Source organism: Halichoeres trimaculatus, unplaced genomic scaffold (assembly GCF_033239565.1).
Source record: "Halichoeres trimaculatus isolate MK-OKI-2021-1 unplaced genomic scaffold, fHalTri1.1 fHalTri1_scaffold_8, whole genome shotgun sequence".
Classification (NCBI taxonomy): Eukaryota; Metazoa; Chordata; class Actinopteri; order Labriformes; family Labridae; genus Halichoeres; species Halichoeres trimaculatus.
Window position 1 is genome coordinate 9046900 of NW_027437186.1, and position 16593 is coordinate 9063492.

At 41.4% G+C, this 16593-nt stretch overlaps 1 protein-coding gene across 1 annotated transcript in view; it reads left to right on the forward strand.

Annotated features, from left to right (window-relative positions):
• ttc27 (tetratricopeptide repeat domain 27) overlaps window positions 1-13617 on the forward strand; it is a 104617-nt gene extending 91000 nt beyond the window's left edge. Inside the window, exons 17-20 of the mRNA XM_074675070.1 lie at window positions 3584-3781; window positions 4179-4290; window positions 12901-13001; window positions 13315-13617. Of these exons, the coding sequence (XP_074531171.1) occupies window positions 3584-3781; window positions 4179-4290; window positions 12901-13001; window positions 13315-13440 (537 nt within the window). The 3' untranslated portion in view covers window positions 13441-13617. The remainder of the gene's footprint in view (window positions 1-3583; window positions 3782-4178; window positions 4291-12900; window positions 13002-13314) is intronic.
• Window positions 13618-16593: the final 2976 nt, after the last annotated feature.

The window sequence follows — 16593 nt, forward strand, 5'->3', positions numbered from 1 at the left end:
CGTCATCGTTAATATTATTAATCACAAGCAGAACGGCTGTTTTACTCCAAGTTACTGACTGTCTGAGCCTGGACTGACTGTGTGGGGCCTTTGAAATCTGTCAAAATGAGAATATTTCACATTAGTGTTGGAACTGCTTCCATTGTTTGATTTTGGTGAACCTCTTTGTTCAAGTCATTTCATTTCATTTCTTCTTTTTCCTCAGTGGATTTGTGGAATCAACACTTGAAAGGTGACAGCTGCCTTAAAAGCCTGTTCTGTGCCTTTTGAAACAGCCTCTACTGGCAAAACATCTGTGAGCCTCTGCTGTCTTAACATGAAGACGTCAGAGATTGTCCGGTGTTTTGGCTTAAAGAGCAACCCTGTTCATTGACGACTTTTAGCAGGACGCTTCCTTCTCAAACGCTTTTAGATGATCATGAAATACTTATCTTGAGAGAAGATTTCATAATCTAAACAAAAACCCGATTAGGATGTGTTCATGAGGACTTCACTTCTGACACGTTCAGCTGAAGGTCTCCAGTTTAAAGGGTCACTCTTTAAACTGTAACACTTGGAGCTGACAGAGACACATTCACACTATCAGGCTCAAAGAAGACCAGGGAAGGAGGAGGGTTGATATTTGGCTACCTTTATACCTCCATTGGTTAGGAGGTACTAAACTAAGTCAGTTACAAAAGAGATCAATTACCCTAGAACCAAGTTTATATCTTGGTTCCTCCAGTCGAAAGCTCACAGTTCTTCAAAAAGTCCCTAGTTCCTAGGGGAAGTTAGTCTCACAGAAAATACGAAACACAGTGGGCTCTAATTTCGTGGCGCAGCGCAGGGGGCGCAAGCCTGGCGCAGCCTGCGCAGTGCTAATTTCGTGCGGCGCACCACCGTGCGCTGCCAATTTGACAATTTGGTAGACCGTCTGCACAGAGATGGGTGTGACTGCGCGCCAGGGGGAGTTGACGGCGCACCAGGGGGAGGTGTCAGCAGATTCATGTTGGCGCAGTGACAATTTCGTGCCAAAAAAGTGCGCTGAAAGCTCGCCAGCTCCAACCTGGTCTATCCTCGGCGCAAAGCGGAGCGCACGATCCACAGCTGTAATTTGGTGACAGGCGCACATGTGCGCACATGTCATCAAAGCCTCAGAGGCAGGTTTCCAGAGTGTCAGGCACATTTTAATGCAATAAACAATCACAGCAATCGCTATTTAATGTAACCGTCTGAACCAGCATATACATTTATATCTATATTAACTGTCCCGTCACATCTGATGTCAGATTAAAGCCGTTTGTCATAATGGAAAGTTAACCTGATGGCAGCTGGAAGTTTGATGCACATCTTACAATTAAACAATAAACAGCCTTAACATCTGACACTGAGTATATATCTGGTTCTCTCATTTCATTTAATTCAAAGAAAAGAGGGAGAGAAAAGACGAAGAAAAAGAAACAAAATAAATGTATGTCACTCAGGATTTACCCGTGATTTCCAATATTTCTCTGTTTTAGTCTTTATTTTTAACCTGATCTAAAAAGATGGAGTACATTATTCTCAGGAGGATGAGGCGGAGACACCGGGAGAGTATACAGTGTATCACCAAAGGTTCTGCTATTTGGCGATGACAAACCAGGAGTGCAGGTGGATCAAAAGTATTCTGAATGGATAAGCCAGCTGTGTAACTGTCTCTTCATTTTGTACTCCTATTAATGACAAAGGAACAGATTACATCTGTCCCAGGAGCTGGCCCACACGGTGACGCGCTTCGTGTCCTCCGATGTGCCCCGCTGTCTATTCTCCTGCTGCAGGGACAGCGGCTCAGACCGCTACCAGCACTGTTTCCGCGATGCTGGGGATCAGTCAGACCAATCAGACGCTGCGCCTCAGCCGCAGGGCATTTAAAGGCGAGGAGAGGCGCCCATTTGATTGGTGAAAACGGCGCTCGGCTGTGTTAAACCCACTCACGGCTTTTCTCCTCCCTCTCTGCCATTTGCGCGGAGGGAGTCGTGGACGCGCAGCTCTGCGCTCCTCTGCGCTCCTCTGCGCCTTGACTGCGCCTCTCTTGGCACTGCAGGAAACTTGCAAAGTGCGCCGGTCATGCCCTGTGCACACGGCGAATGCCTGTGCCTGCGCCTGGTCCACGAAATTAGAGCCCAATCAGCCACACTCACACACTCTTGAGTAAAAGGTTCTTCCAGCTTAAGGCTGATACAGATTACAGGATTCTCCAAAACTTCACACATTTAGAGACCACACACTTGATGATAACAAAAGACAGATCACACAAGATTTCTCTCTCCTGATCTTTCAGTGTGTGGTCTGCACTCTGAGGACACCACACACTAACAGATTCTTTGGCAGAGCTTCAGCTTCTTCACGCTCAATATTCCAAATCTCGCATAGTAAAACGTGACTTTGGTGTAAACAAGCATAACGGGTAAAAGCAAAGATGTTTGTTTTGGGGCTCATGAATTTTGAAAAACACACACAAAAGTAAAAGGATTATGGAAAAGGTTGTGGAGACAGCAGGGATATGGGCTGTATGAATAAAAATGCGAGTTGGAGGTGAGTAAAGTTGTTTTAAGTATTACAGATAGATTTCTTACTTCCTCTTCTGTCAGTCAGCTGAGTCAGCTCGTGTCTTTATTGGCTTTGCTTTGGTACACGTGACATTACACGCTGTACCTGCTCAGCTTCTCTCTGAGCCCCCCACACACTACAGGAGTTTTAGTCCTAAATATTAAACATGTTCATTATCTACTTTCACTGAATCCGAGGCTCTGACCAGAAGAAATCTCTCTTAACACACCCCACACCACAGGAAAATCACACATGATGTCATCAGACAATCAGACCTTAGCTGGCTTTGATCGTAAGGGGGGAGATCAGGACAAAAATCAGGCTGATTATCCTGTAGTGTGTAGCTGCCTTTAAAGATCTGTCTTTAAAAGTTTTTAAACTAAAAGGTGAGTCAAAGTTTGGTCATAACTTAAATTCAACTTGTGTTTCTGTAGATGAGGTTCTTAGACTCATCTCAAGAGATTAACTCTTACCTTACTGAGGTTTTCTCACAACAAGGATTTCTTCCATTGGTATATAAACTCTTCAGGATAAGGCCATGCATTTGTGAGCTGCTTTTAAATGTACGTCTGTTTAAAGTTGGTGAAAAGTCTCGGGGCTGACGCACAGATGGTGTACAGAAGTTATTAATTGGAGTCAGATCGGCTCACATGGTGTTGTATTTGTTCTCATCTTTGGATTTGTTTTACAATAAATGATTAATGACTGTGGCAGGGGAAGGTTGTCACTGTTTCAGGAACTACAGTACTGTGCTCAGTCATGGTGGATGATCAAGTGGACGTAACTGTGCTAATTTATACGCTTGTTTTTGCTTTTTGAAGCTTTTTTTTGTTTCCTTTTAAGGTTTTATTTGTAGAAACTGTGTCAGAGTAGCATCATCATCATCACACGTTTCACTTTCCATTTTGTTTCTTCTATTTTTGGTTTCTTTGTCAGCAGAAGCCGTGCAGTTGTTTCATGGAAGGGTTACTGACACCACCACGTTAACACACTGACTTGTTCCCCTTGTTTTCAGATTCTACAGATCCTGGTCCGAGCCGTTGTTGAAAACATGACGGACAATCACGGCGTGCAGGCGGAAACTCTGCGGCCCAAACTGAAGGAGCTCCTGGGGCGCGTCACTTCCCGCCACAGCAGTGACTCTGAGGTGTGGCGGCAGTACGCGTTGGTCTACGGTGAAGGCCACAGCGCCGACCCAGAGGACAACGAAAAGGTTGGTGATGGAAACAGCAGACTGCCAACATGAAAATCTGAATATTTCTTCAAGCATCAATTGTTGTCAAAGGTTTTTGCACAAACAGATAAAAAATAGAGCAGCTCCTCTCCTCGTGCGATCTGTGGTTTGGAAAGGGAGAAAGAAACAAAGCTCTTATCTTTCACTCCAGCATGTAGCATACTCTTAAATATTTTGAATATATATAGTTAAGATGTTAAAGCTTCAAAATCTGGTAAAGTTGATGAGATAAGCTGTAATGTTGTTTGACCATGCTGCGTGAACTTTGCCTCTGATTCAAAACAAGAGAATTAAAAAAGTAAAATGTGTAAATCCATTCAGTCTCTGTCTTTAAAACCTCAGACATTGTTGGCATTCTTGTGTGCGTGTTTTTCAGGCACAACAGTTCTTGTCCAAGGCGCACCGCTGTGAGGTTCAGAAAGGCGGCTGGGAGAAGGATCCCAGTCTCTTCAAGGATGTGATCCAAAGAGCCGTCACGCTGGGTGAAGGTGAGAGACGTCAGACTACAAAGATACCCTGTGGTGATGTTCCCCTCCTGGAACATTATTACGTATTTGGCTCTCCCATATCTCAAACATGGATATAAAGTTACAATGCTGGATGTTCAGGCTTAATGTGTGCAGATTTTTAAACCTCTACGTACTCATATTTTGGAGAAATCCCTGAATCTGTCGGAGGTGATCACATAAGGATCTCCTAACTGCTTCATGACATGTTGGATGGATGGACCACAAACACCAAGGTCACCAAGAGGCTGAAATAAAGGTTTTCTAAAACACCAGTGTGCTAAAAAACAAGCTTTTACAGGGGTACCAGAGGGAAAAAAAAGGTCTGAAAAAAGCACAATAACCCCTCTTTAAGTCAGTCATTGTTAAGTCACAGCGCATTGTTCATTCTCTCCATGCATCAACTCAAAACCAAGTCTTCAGAACAGGAACTTATTCTGCAACTTATTCAGGAAACTTTCAAAGACTTCAGAAGCTGTCTTGTGTGTTTTGTGAAACCAAGAATTAAATTTAGTTTCTTTCCAAAGTTGTGAATCAATAACAAACAAAACAACTCCATGACCTTTTCTCTTTTTCAGACCTGGGAAAAAGGTGGTTGCTGTTGTACCTGTCTGAATTTCTAAAGGCAGTGTGCTCATGCTTGAATAAGATGTTCAGTTGCCCTTTCAAAGCCAAAAGCTTTGCTTACCAATTTCATGAGGACAGCCAGGGTTCAGTTTGATCAGATTAAAAAGACAGCAACAAACCGAGCAGTCACCAGACTCTGATTTAGGCTTCCTTAAAGATGGTGTATTGACTTTCTTAAGTAGCTATGCATGGTTAACAAATTAAAAATCCTTATTTTTCTCTCACTGGTGTAACGTATTTCAGCCTCTGTCGGAAGCTGGCCCTTTAAGGTGCTGTCTCTTTTAAGGCTCCCAGCTCCACAAAGCCCTCTCTCTCTTTTTGGCCAGCCCTTTGGGGGTCTGCTGGGGGTAGAGTTATGTGCATATGCCCATCAATCAATCAATCAGTCTTTATTTGTATAGCGCCAAATCATAACAAACGTTATCTCAAGACACTTTACAAAAACATTTACAGGTCTAGACCCGTAAAATTTATATAATTTTAATTAATTTTATTAGCAGAAACCCAACATCAAGACAAGATAAGGAGTCTTATCTTATCTTAATCCACCATGAGTACAGGACTTTGCAGCATTTAGCAAGTTACAATGGCAAGGAAGAACTTCCCTTTAACAGGCAGAAACCTTGGACAGAACCAGACACATGTTAGACAGACATCTGTCTCGACTGTGTTGGGGTTAGGAAGACAAATAGAGGAGAGAGAAACTATATGCCATGCAAAGGTCTTCAAATCAAAGGTTTCACATACTTAGCTATCATCAGCTTTAAGTAGTGCTGCTCAAAGTGCCTGAAACATTAAACAAAAACCTCTTTAAAGTACTAAGATACTGTCGAGGCACCTTAACCAAAGAGCTGATCACTTGGTGCGTAGGCAAAACAAATCAAAAGCATTCACCCTAGCAACTCTGTTAATAAGTGCAGCTGAATGAATGGGAATTTAGGCTTTATATGTTAGCATACACAGCTAGCAAAGCTAACATCAGCATCACACATGGTCACAAACAGTTAGCACTAGCCCAGCTATTCGCTTTTTTCTCTGTAAAAGTTTGGCATGATGTACAGAGGGGCTCACCATGCAAATCCTCATCCACACTGATCTCCCCGGTCCTCTCTCCCCCTTCCTACGAAAACTTGTTGTGCTCCTGGATGTCTTGCAGCCGGTTTTATATGCTTTCGACTTTTTTCCAACTTTCTTTGTGACTAACTTGTAGGTGCAGTGATTCATTAGAAGGAAGTTTGCTCTGCTCTCAAGCGACTGTTATAACGTCAGCACCGGAAGTACAACTTGCAGGCCAGATTTGCCCTTCACAAAACAGCTCATATAATAACCGGGGTTACACCGACCTTGGTGTTAGAGGCCTGCCCCTTCAATGTGTCATGAAGCAGTTATGCAGTCCTTATGAAGCATTTTGACCAGTTTACAGACAGATTCAGGGATTTCTGCAATATATGAATAAGCAAAGGTGTGAAAATTTGCACACCTTTAGTCCGAACATCCAGCATTGTTACTTTATACCCATGTTTAGAATATGGGAGAGCAGAATACCCCCTCTTTAAATCCTTGATTTGTACATGGAAGTGAGTGACAATGTGCTTCCAACTGAGGCAATTGAGGGTTGACAGTCCTGTAGCTACCTGCAGCATTTACAGGCCACAGCTGCTGGAGAGTGTGACAGCGCCTCTACAAGATCAGACTGAATGTAGTGCAGGATATCTGTCAGTATAAAGATGAAGAATCACACTTTGACAGACTCAAGCTCTCCATTGTATTTTTATTGGCGTCACCTCGTGGTTTCCCTCCAACTGCGTCTCCAGCCCCACTGATAGATAAGAGACCAACCCTTCCTGTGAAATTTCAGCAATAAGACCACTTTCTTCTCTGCCCTTGGCTGTGTGACCTTCCACTAACCAAACCAATCAGCCAGTTTCCCTGAGGGGGCGAGGCAATGAAAGGATGGAGGGAGGAGTGGCTGGTAAATGGGAGAGATGTGTTTCTGATTCCAGTTTAGTTGTTAATCTTCACAGTCCCCAGATGTTTTTTTCATTTCAGGGAGAAACGTGGTGCTGAATTAAACATCACGGGAGAAAGTGAGAGGCAGTGCAGGCGGCTGGTGTCTGCTGCTCCTTCACCTCCATCCTCTTCCTCTCATGCTGTTTTAAACATGTTCAGGCATGTGACATGTTCACATGCCTGGGACATATATTCACGCACACACACACACACACACACACACACACACACACACACACACACACACACACACACACCACACACACACACACACACACATACACATACACACACACATACACACACACACACATATCCTCAGGACTCTTGTTTTGCTGCATCTATCTGACTCAGTCATCAAGGTTTCATGTGAGCTGTGTACATGGTCAGCATACAGAGAACAACATTAAACATCCTGTACTGCTCTGCAGAAGCTGAAGCTTCGTGTGATTTCTCTACAGAGAGCCTGAGCTCACACACACCTCATCTTTAAATGGAGTTTCAGGCTCGGTGGATCCAGCACACCCAAAGAAAGCCTGTGCATGTTAAACTTACTCCATGGTCCATCCCTCTCATCCATCAGGCTGTGTTTACATAATTCAATATCAATACGTTCCAGCTGCCTCTATTCTTTCACTTAAACTTGATTTAATTTTCAAAGCATTGTAAACAAGCTAATCAAAATTGGATTTTTATATAAATAGTTTTATTCTGCAGTATTGGATTAAATTAATCTGAAGTGATGGACCCTGGAAACGCAGCGTCTTATTTCTTATGAGGTCCAATGGGGACAAATACAAAATAAACTACAAATAAACATTGCATAACACACATTTATTGTGAACACACAACGTCTCCCGCCCACACCTCCAGCCCACAGCTTGTAATGAACAGATGAAATACAAAGACGCTGGTAATGAATCAGTTACAGCAGTGAAAAGGACACTGTTCCACGGTGCTTCTCTGGTTTATTTGTAGCACAAACAAACAGAAGACTGCGTTTACATGTGTCACACACCCGTCCAGGGGGGCAGGTTTGCAACACATATAACGATGATTTGTTACATCACACAAAACTCAAAAAACACCAGATGAAAAACAAAACCTCAACCTCACTAAACAAAAAAAAAAAAAAACAGACCAAAAAAGAAAAGTGATCACAAATGACAATGATATCGATCTACTAAGTTTAGTTTAGTTTGTTGGTTCAATATACAGAGACAATGCATATTGATAAACATTTCTGTAAATATGCTGGTTCAGCCAATTTGGCTAAGTTTCAGCTGTAGTTTGGGGCACTATAATAAAATACATTTAAAAAAGCAAATTAAAACAGCACTATTAACATATTATCAAACAATTAATCTATCAATGAATCAGTCTTTCTTAGTTTAGCGCCAAATTATGACAAACGTTTTCTCAAGACACTTTCTAAAAACATTAACAGGTCTAGACCCGTTAATGTTAATACAATTTTATAAGCAGGAACCCAACATCAAGACAAGTTAAGCCATCTGATTTCATCCTTAACCACCATGAGTACAGAGCTTTGACGCAAAACTTGTTGCAGAAATTCATTACAAAAATTCAATAAAATGCTATTAAATTCAAATGTCAGACCTGTCCTTTCATCCCATGGAATGAATGACAGGTCAGTGTTGTCACTTCTTAGCTCACATCTGAGAACCAGCACATCGTCTTCACCTTCTTCTCCTCACCTTGTGGGAAAACATCAGGCCTTGCACCAGTTAGCATTGACATGCTACAAGCTGCCAACAGCTGATTTCACATGTAAACAATGCAGCCATGGTTACATGTAGGATCTCCAGACAAACACAGGAGAAAAAGTCGTAAAAATATCGCTGAAGACAAAAAAACAGTTTGGTTTCCATGACCAACAAATGAGCCATACAAAGTAATACAAAGTAAACTTCAAATGCAAAAATGATGAAAAAGAGATTAAAAAATTACAAGAAACAGATAAAGAAGAGAGAGCTGCTGCAACAGGCAGCCACAACCAACAGGGCAGCGCCCTAAAGAGGTCTCACTCTACCCACTCTCACACCATGCACACCAAACAAAGAAGGACAAAATAGGAATAAAGACACAATGCCAAACACAGTACAGCCAGGGCTGTAACAACATGTAAATAAAAGTATGAGTTAAGTTTGAATGAGATGTGAAAACAAATGTTCTGGACCTAAGGTAGAAGGCATTTCAGTGTGTGCTCGTCAAACTGTGATTCACAGGTGTGTTTTCTAATGTGTGACCATAATGGAGCTCCACAGCGAGCAGGACAAGGACACGTCACATAAGGTCTTGAGTGGGTCCATGTGTTTAATTAATAAGACCAAAATCTGCAGAAGGCTTACCCTGATCCGGTCACAGTTGCCCACTATTTGGAAAAACAAAGTCTTTGACTTCTTAGAATGAAAATAAATCTTCTCTTCTCAGGTTGGTTCCCATCATCATTATTCCATATGTTGGGCTCTGAACTACTTAAGTGGCTTGAAGACCTTAATTTATATTTTGACCAACATCTACTGTACGCTATTGTGAAGAGAAGAAATGAGAAGGCTGAGGTTTATATTTCCACTCACATTCTCCAATAACTAAAAGAAAACTCCAGGACGTATGGAGCTAGAGTTACTGATGTGTCACACACGACCATGAGTAACGTTTGAGGTTATAAACAATAACAAGACCCAAGACATTAAACATAACATTAAAAAAGCCACATGAGATACACTGCTGTCGTGTAAACAAGCTGTTACTCATTCTTCTCCCTCTATTAAAGGGATTCATTGCAGTTACCACAAGCAAACAGAGGAGGGGATGTTATGACTCAGGCAACTGTTCAGTTTTTATTTTATGTTTTACTTAAAGAGGGGTATTTTTACTTTTTTAAAGCATCATAATTTCCCTCTAATTTCCTATTTTTCCCCCTTATTTGTCTCTCACTGGTGTTTTAGTAAACTCTTGTTTCAGCCTCTGAAACATTTCCTTGTAGCTGCTGTCTCTTAAAGGGTCCCTGCTCCCCAAACCCCCTTCCCTCTGATTGGCCAGCCATCTCGAGGCTTGTTGGGGGCTATGGGCAGACCTTGGTGTTTGAAGCCATTTCCAGTGTAGCAACTGTTGATTTCAACATTTTCCTGAAATTTTGATTGAATTCTCAAAAAGTTAAAGTCAAAATGTTTTTGAAAAATGATTTTATTATTTCAGTTGTACTTGGACTGATCTTAAAACTTTGACTATCGACGAGCTACATATTCCCCCTAAGAAAAACTTTACAGTTGACACTCGAGTTTTTTTCGTCTTTTGAAGCAGCTCTAAATCTTTTTGTTCTTTAGACATCAAACCTGTCGTATGTTCGAAAAGGGCCGAGTTTAAAAAACAGAGAATGAATTCCCTTCAAAAGGACACAGATAAGTGCCCCAGTATCTCATCCTGGACTTCACATTACTGAAACACACCCAGAGTCTGTCACAAGACCCCAAAGAAAAGAAAGCAGAGGACAGATAAAGCAGAGCAGAAAGGAAGTGTCTTCATAAATCAGTTCGACCTTTACAGTCACAGCTGAGGCAGAGCCGCGGCACGGCCAAGGAGGCAGAGCGGGAAGCAGGAGACAGGAAGCAGACAGTTTTCCTTCCATGTGGGAGAGGAGGGCTGTGTTGAAATGTCCCGACTCCTCTGGTATTGCAGACTTGGGGACTCTGCTGGTGCGTTCCATGGAAGTGTGCCAGCGCTGACGGCTGTCCAAACCCACAATTTATTCAATTCAGACCCAGTCCACCAGGGACCTCAGGCGCACAGAGCCCACTTCCAATGCAGACTTCACCGCACATAAGTGATTTCACTCCCCTTGATACACAGAGACGTGACAATAACATCTTATTTTTTGTAATTGCCAACAGAAAAAAAACATAATGAACTTTTACGAATAATAAACATCTGGCCAGCTGCTTTCTGAGAGGACATCACAAGTTCTGCTTTTAAAGACACTTCTTTAAGACACACTACACAGAGTTAAATCAATGATATGTCAAACAGGGGTTGACAGACAAAACAAAAGAGGGATAAAGACCACAAGTCATCAAAAAACGATCTTGATCATTTGTAGTAAAAGCCATGGCACTGGTTTCTTATTTCTAGGTGAGCCTGCTTTTTAAAGCATTCACTGTTCAGTTGATGTCCAGGGTTAGAAAAGCAGGAGGTGCAATGATCAGTGGTTTAATCATTCATCCAGGACTTCAGGCTTCAGTCACCACTGGTCAGATGATTGACAGCATCCTACAGATCAACTCCTCTGTAACTTTTCCTACAGCACAGACTGACAGGAACTGACACGTTTCACTGTTGATACACAACAAGTGGAGACTTTCTTCAACAGAAACCAGCCCTCACACATTTACAGAACAAGCTCAGCAAAAGGTGCTTCTGACCAGAATACATTTTCAAGGAAATAAATGTCTTATTGTTGTCTATGTTGCCAGTCCTGTCAAGATTGTGAAAATCAGTTCAGTGACGAAAGGAAAAGAAATAAAGTAATTGCACTACACCACTACACCAGTAAGGCAAGGCAAGTTTAGTTATATAGCACATTTCAGCATGGCAATTCAAAGTGCTTTATAGGCAGAAGAAATTAAAGAAAACAATTAAAATTCAATTAAAAAGGAGATCAATTAAAAAGATACATTAAAACAAAACAACAACAACAACAAAAATTAAAATAGATTTCAAAACAGATTTTTAAAACAGATTTTAAGATAAAATTTGCAGTGCAGAATTAAAGACAAGATATTAAAATGGATTGTTAAAATGCTCTAACAAAAGGTGGCTGTAAAAAGGTGAATGTTTAACCTGGATTTAAATGAGCTAAGAGTTTCAGCAGACCTGATATTTTCTGGCGGCTTGTTCCAGATATTTGGAGCATAGAAGCTGAATGCTGCCTCTCCATGTTTAGTTCTGACTCTGGGGACTGAAAGCAGACCTGATCCAGATGACCTAAGTGGTCTTGATGGTTCATACGGGATCAAAAGATCATCGATGTATTTTGGCCTTAGTCCATTTAGAGCTTTGTAAACCAACAGGAGTGTTTTAAAATCTATTCTCTTACAAACAGGAAGCCGGTGTAAAGACTTCAGAACTAGACTGATGTGATCCATTTTATTTATATATATATATATAAAATTCAAACATGGGCAGCGGGCCGAAAAAAGTTACTGGCGAGCAAACTTTGGCACTCGGGCCCCAAATTGGACAGCCCTGATAAAGAGCATGTGCTGGTTTTTGATCATGATTTGTTACACAGCAGATGGATTTGATGAATCGACAGTTTCTAAAAACCTAATTTGGGCTTTTAGAAGCTGCTTTCACCCGTGAAATGTAGATTGATCTTTGCTGTCTAAAGCATGTAGACATTAGAGATTGACTGGTGTTATGGATTAAAAAGCGACCCAGATAATTGATGAATTTTAGTGAGATGCATCCTTCTCAAATGTCTGTGGACTATCATCAAAAAATTGATTAGAACATTTAGACTTGTGTATAAAAACTAAACAGAATACATTTCCAAGGACTTTTTCTGTGTTTGAACAGCTTTATCCACTGACATGTTCAGCTGAAGGTCTCCAGTTTACAGGGTGACTCTTTAGACTGACACCATTCACACTATCAGGCTTAAAGAAGACCATTGTTTAGGAGCTATTAAACCAAGCCAATCACAGCTGCAGGTCATCTTATTGTGATCAGAGGGGAAAGTAAAAGCACAATGCATGCTACACCAATCAGAAACTCTCAGCTTGCACAGTTCCTGGACCTTGGGAAAGTACTTTCCTCCCAGGCAGGGCTGCTTCAGGGGGCAGATCAATCCAAGAAGAATGCAGCAGAGGCACAAAGAAAGCTTATCTTCACCCTGTTTTCTAAAACTTTCCATTTCTCTCCCTCTGTGCTCAGTGACCATCAGTTGCAGTAAGAAGAAGAGTAACCCAAAAGAAGCTCTTCAGATGCTCTCCTCAACCCGCCTCAGCCTCAGGAGTCTGGCCACCAAAGCTAAGGTACAGTCCACTATTGACAGTTGCCCTGCTGCGCTTAAAGTCCATGCTCCCTTCCATGACATCAACTCTTTCCATGACCCATTGCTGATGTTAGCAGATGGCATGAGTGCGTCACTGATTTGATATCATAGAATAAACTTTTATACCCTTTACCAATTAAATAATGGTCTAAATTGAGATAAATGCACCCCCCATCAAAGATGAGCTCTGAAATTGTCATCAAGAAACGTTTATAAAATGTATTTAGATAAAAATGTCCCTTCACTGCGTCAAATCCTGGGCTTTTTAAAGTTTCTCTGTTTCTCTGCTTCAGCAACTGCACACTGATGTGGCCACGGGTCAGGTTCACGCTGCGCTGCAGGACGGCGTTGCTGCACTGGAGCAGCTCATCACAGAGCTGCAGGATCTGAGCGGAAAGCTGCGTGACCAATCACAGTGACCGGCCTCCTGAGGGAGAGCAGCAGCTGTGCCTCACAAAGAGAAAACTCAAAGTAAAGAATCACGTCTCACACATGATGACGAGGAATCATGAAAGCCTGGATTAGAAGCTAAGCCAAAGGACTCACTTTGTTATTTTCATACATGTATGTCCACATTGGAATGTAAACAGTGACTGTACGGCTTCTGATATAAAAATCATTTACATTTTTAACCTTTGCCTTTTTTCTTTGTGGTGTATCTACAAAAACAACTGAACTCTTTGAACCTTTTTGTCTCTTTGTTCAGAGGTCGTAGTCCTGAAGCAGCAACCTGGATTAAGGTGCTACTGGAGTTTGATTGTGTAACTCAGGCCAAGTGAGGTATAGAGAAATAAAAGTTATTGCACTACACTTCAAGACCAGTAGAGGGCAATAAGGCAAAGACAATACAACAAAGATGGCACTATTGGAGGTGAAGATAGACTGGCATCATCATGAGCAACACCTGAACAAAATCTTAAGACTGAAGCAGGTTGTAAGGAACGCTCGAAATGCGGAGAGAAGAAAAAGGAGCAAGAGATAAAGAAAGAGTAGGTAATTTATTGAAAACTGCATCCCAACTCAAACAGGCTGTTTATCGGCTGTTTAGAAGTTTAAGACCACACTCAGAATGTCAAAATCTGTGAAGAAATCTGTCTTTCCTGATGTTTTAACTCAGGTATACACGTTGTCACTACCTCCTACTTTTGAAGGAAAAAAAGGGAAAAAGGTTTAATCTCTTTGAATGTTGCAGGATTGTTGAGCTGCACATGCGAGGACTCCCACAGTCAGGCTGTCTGTGAAGTCACAGGCTGATCCTCGTCTTAAACCAAGGTTCTTACAGCTGCTGACTGCAGCACAATAACCATAAGATGACGTCAGCAAGAGGAGGTCACAATGAACAAAAATCGTCTTCAGAAGTCTTGCCTGAATGGACTAGGATGTGGTGTGAAAGGTGAGAGGAAAGTTTTATTTTGTCTCTTGTATTAAGACATTATTTTTATTATTTCAAGAAACCAAAGAGGAGCATTTTTCTTACCCCGCTGACAGATTATTTTTCTTTATTTTTTACTTGTTAGAAGAAATTCAGGCATCATTTTGTCTTATTCTGTATGTCAGGTTGAATGTGGCTCACGTTAAGTCTAACAACTTTTTTAAAACTAAAATTAAACAAGTTATTTCAGTTTTGCAGTAAAAAAGCAAAGTACTGCTTATCCATGCTTTGTTGTGACTCTTGGGACAGTCAGTAGGCTGGTCCCAGATGTTTTCAGGGTTAGAGAGAGTTTATATGTCAGACATATATTTTAGCACTAAGCCAGAGAGAGTCTTTGGATCAAATCGCTGCATCCTGGATAAAAACCTGAAGAAGTGACTGATTTGTTGTGGCCAACAAAATTTGAAGAAGTCTGTAAAGTAACAGATCTGTCACAATGTTCTCTCCTAAATCTGACTCTCACCTCCTCACAGCCAGAAACACTCCACCTGGAGACATCTCCTTCTTTATTGATGAGGGTAAAGAAAGACACAAGACAAGACACAGTTTTAACAAGCTCCTCAGGTGAAAGTGTATCTTTCTTTTTCTTTGAAAAGAAAACAGTCATTTCCCCTTGTAGGACAAACACTACTGATCAAAATCTTGTTTTTAACCAGTTAAAAATTGCACAAATTGACTTTTTGCACTGTTGGATCTTAAGGTTTTAAATAGAGTTTCAAAATGCAGAATAAAGAAATGGGAGTGTAACAACACAACTGAAATATTTTGTTCATCAGCAGAACAAAAGTTTGAGTCCACAGCCTTTAAAAGACAAAATCTGCATAAAGTGTGGATTCAAAGATATTTCCTGTCAGGTATTCTCTCTGTCATGACTTCCTGTAAAGGCTAAAAATCTTTCTCTCTTTGAACGTGGTCGGATTGTTGAGCTGTATAAGCAAGGCCTCTCACAACACGCCATCTCTGCTGAGGTTGGATGCAGTAAGACCACCATTTTGAATTTCTTCAAAGACCCTGAGGGTTATGGATCAAAAAAGTCAAATGGTAGACCCCAAAAAATTCACCAGCATTGAGTCAGAGGATCTGATTGGCTGTCTGTGAAGACAGAGGAAGATCCTTGCCCAAATGAAGGCCGTTACTGGAGCTGACTGCAGCCCAACAACCATCAGACGCCATCTGAGAGAGAAGAGCTTTAAAAACGAAACATGTCTTCAAAGACCTCGTCTCCTTCAATGCCACAAATTCACCGTTTGGACTTTTTCAGAGAGCAGCAAACATGGGACACTGAAAGGTGAAGAAAGTTTGATTCTCTGAGGAGAAAAGACTAAACCTTGACGTCCAGATGGCTTCAACGTTACTGACATGACCAGGAGATCCCACTGGAGATGTTTTCACAGCAGCACAGTGGAGGGGGCGCCATCATGATCTGGGGCTTTTTCCTTCAATGGACCAATAGAGCTTCAGGTTGGTCAGGGGCGTCAAACGGCGGCTGGCTCTGTGGAGATGTTGCAGGGGGCCTCCTTCATGACTGAGGGCCCTGGTCTGTGTGGGAATGACTGGGTTTTCCCCCTGATCTAAATCACTCTGAGAACATTTGAGGATGGATGGAGAGGGACGTTTACAGAAATGGACATCAGGTTCAGACAGTGGATGATCCTCAATGAAGACATCTTCACCACTTGGAGCAGCATTCACACTAAGCTTCCTGGAAACACTTGCAGCAGGGAAACAAATATTTAAAGTGATCAAAAGGTGAGTCCTTTGATGAAACTTTAATTTATATTCCAGGGAGGGTTCAGTTTTGTGGGGGTTTTTTGAGCTGTGGTCTTCCATTTCAGTTTAATTGTTGTTTTCAATAAATTGCTTACTTGTTTTTTAATTTCTTGCAATTTTTCAACTGGTCATATAAAATCTGGTAAGATTTTGATCAGGTGTGTATGTATAGCAAGACAAGGACCAGATAAAATATGTATTGAACGCATTAACTTCTTTCCCATTACATTTAGTTCCAAAGCTGCAATTCAAACAAAATTTCTACCAGACATTGGCATTAACTCAAATATTGAAAAGAAATCACAACGTTCAGGCCCATAAATAATGGTTATGTGGAATTAAGTACGATAACACAGGAAAAAGTATTGAA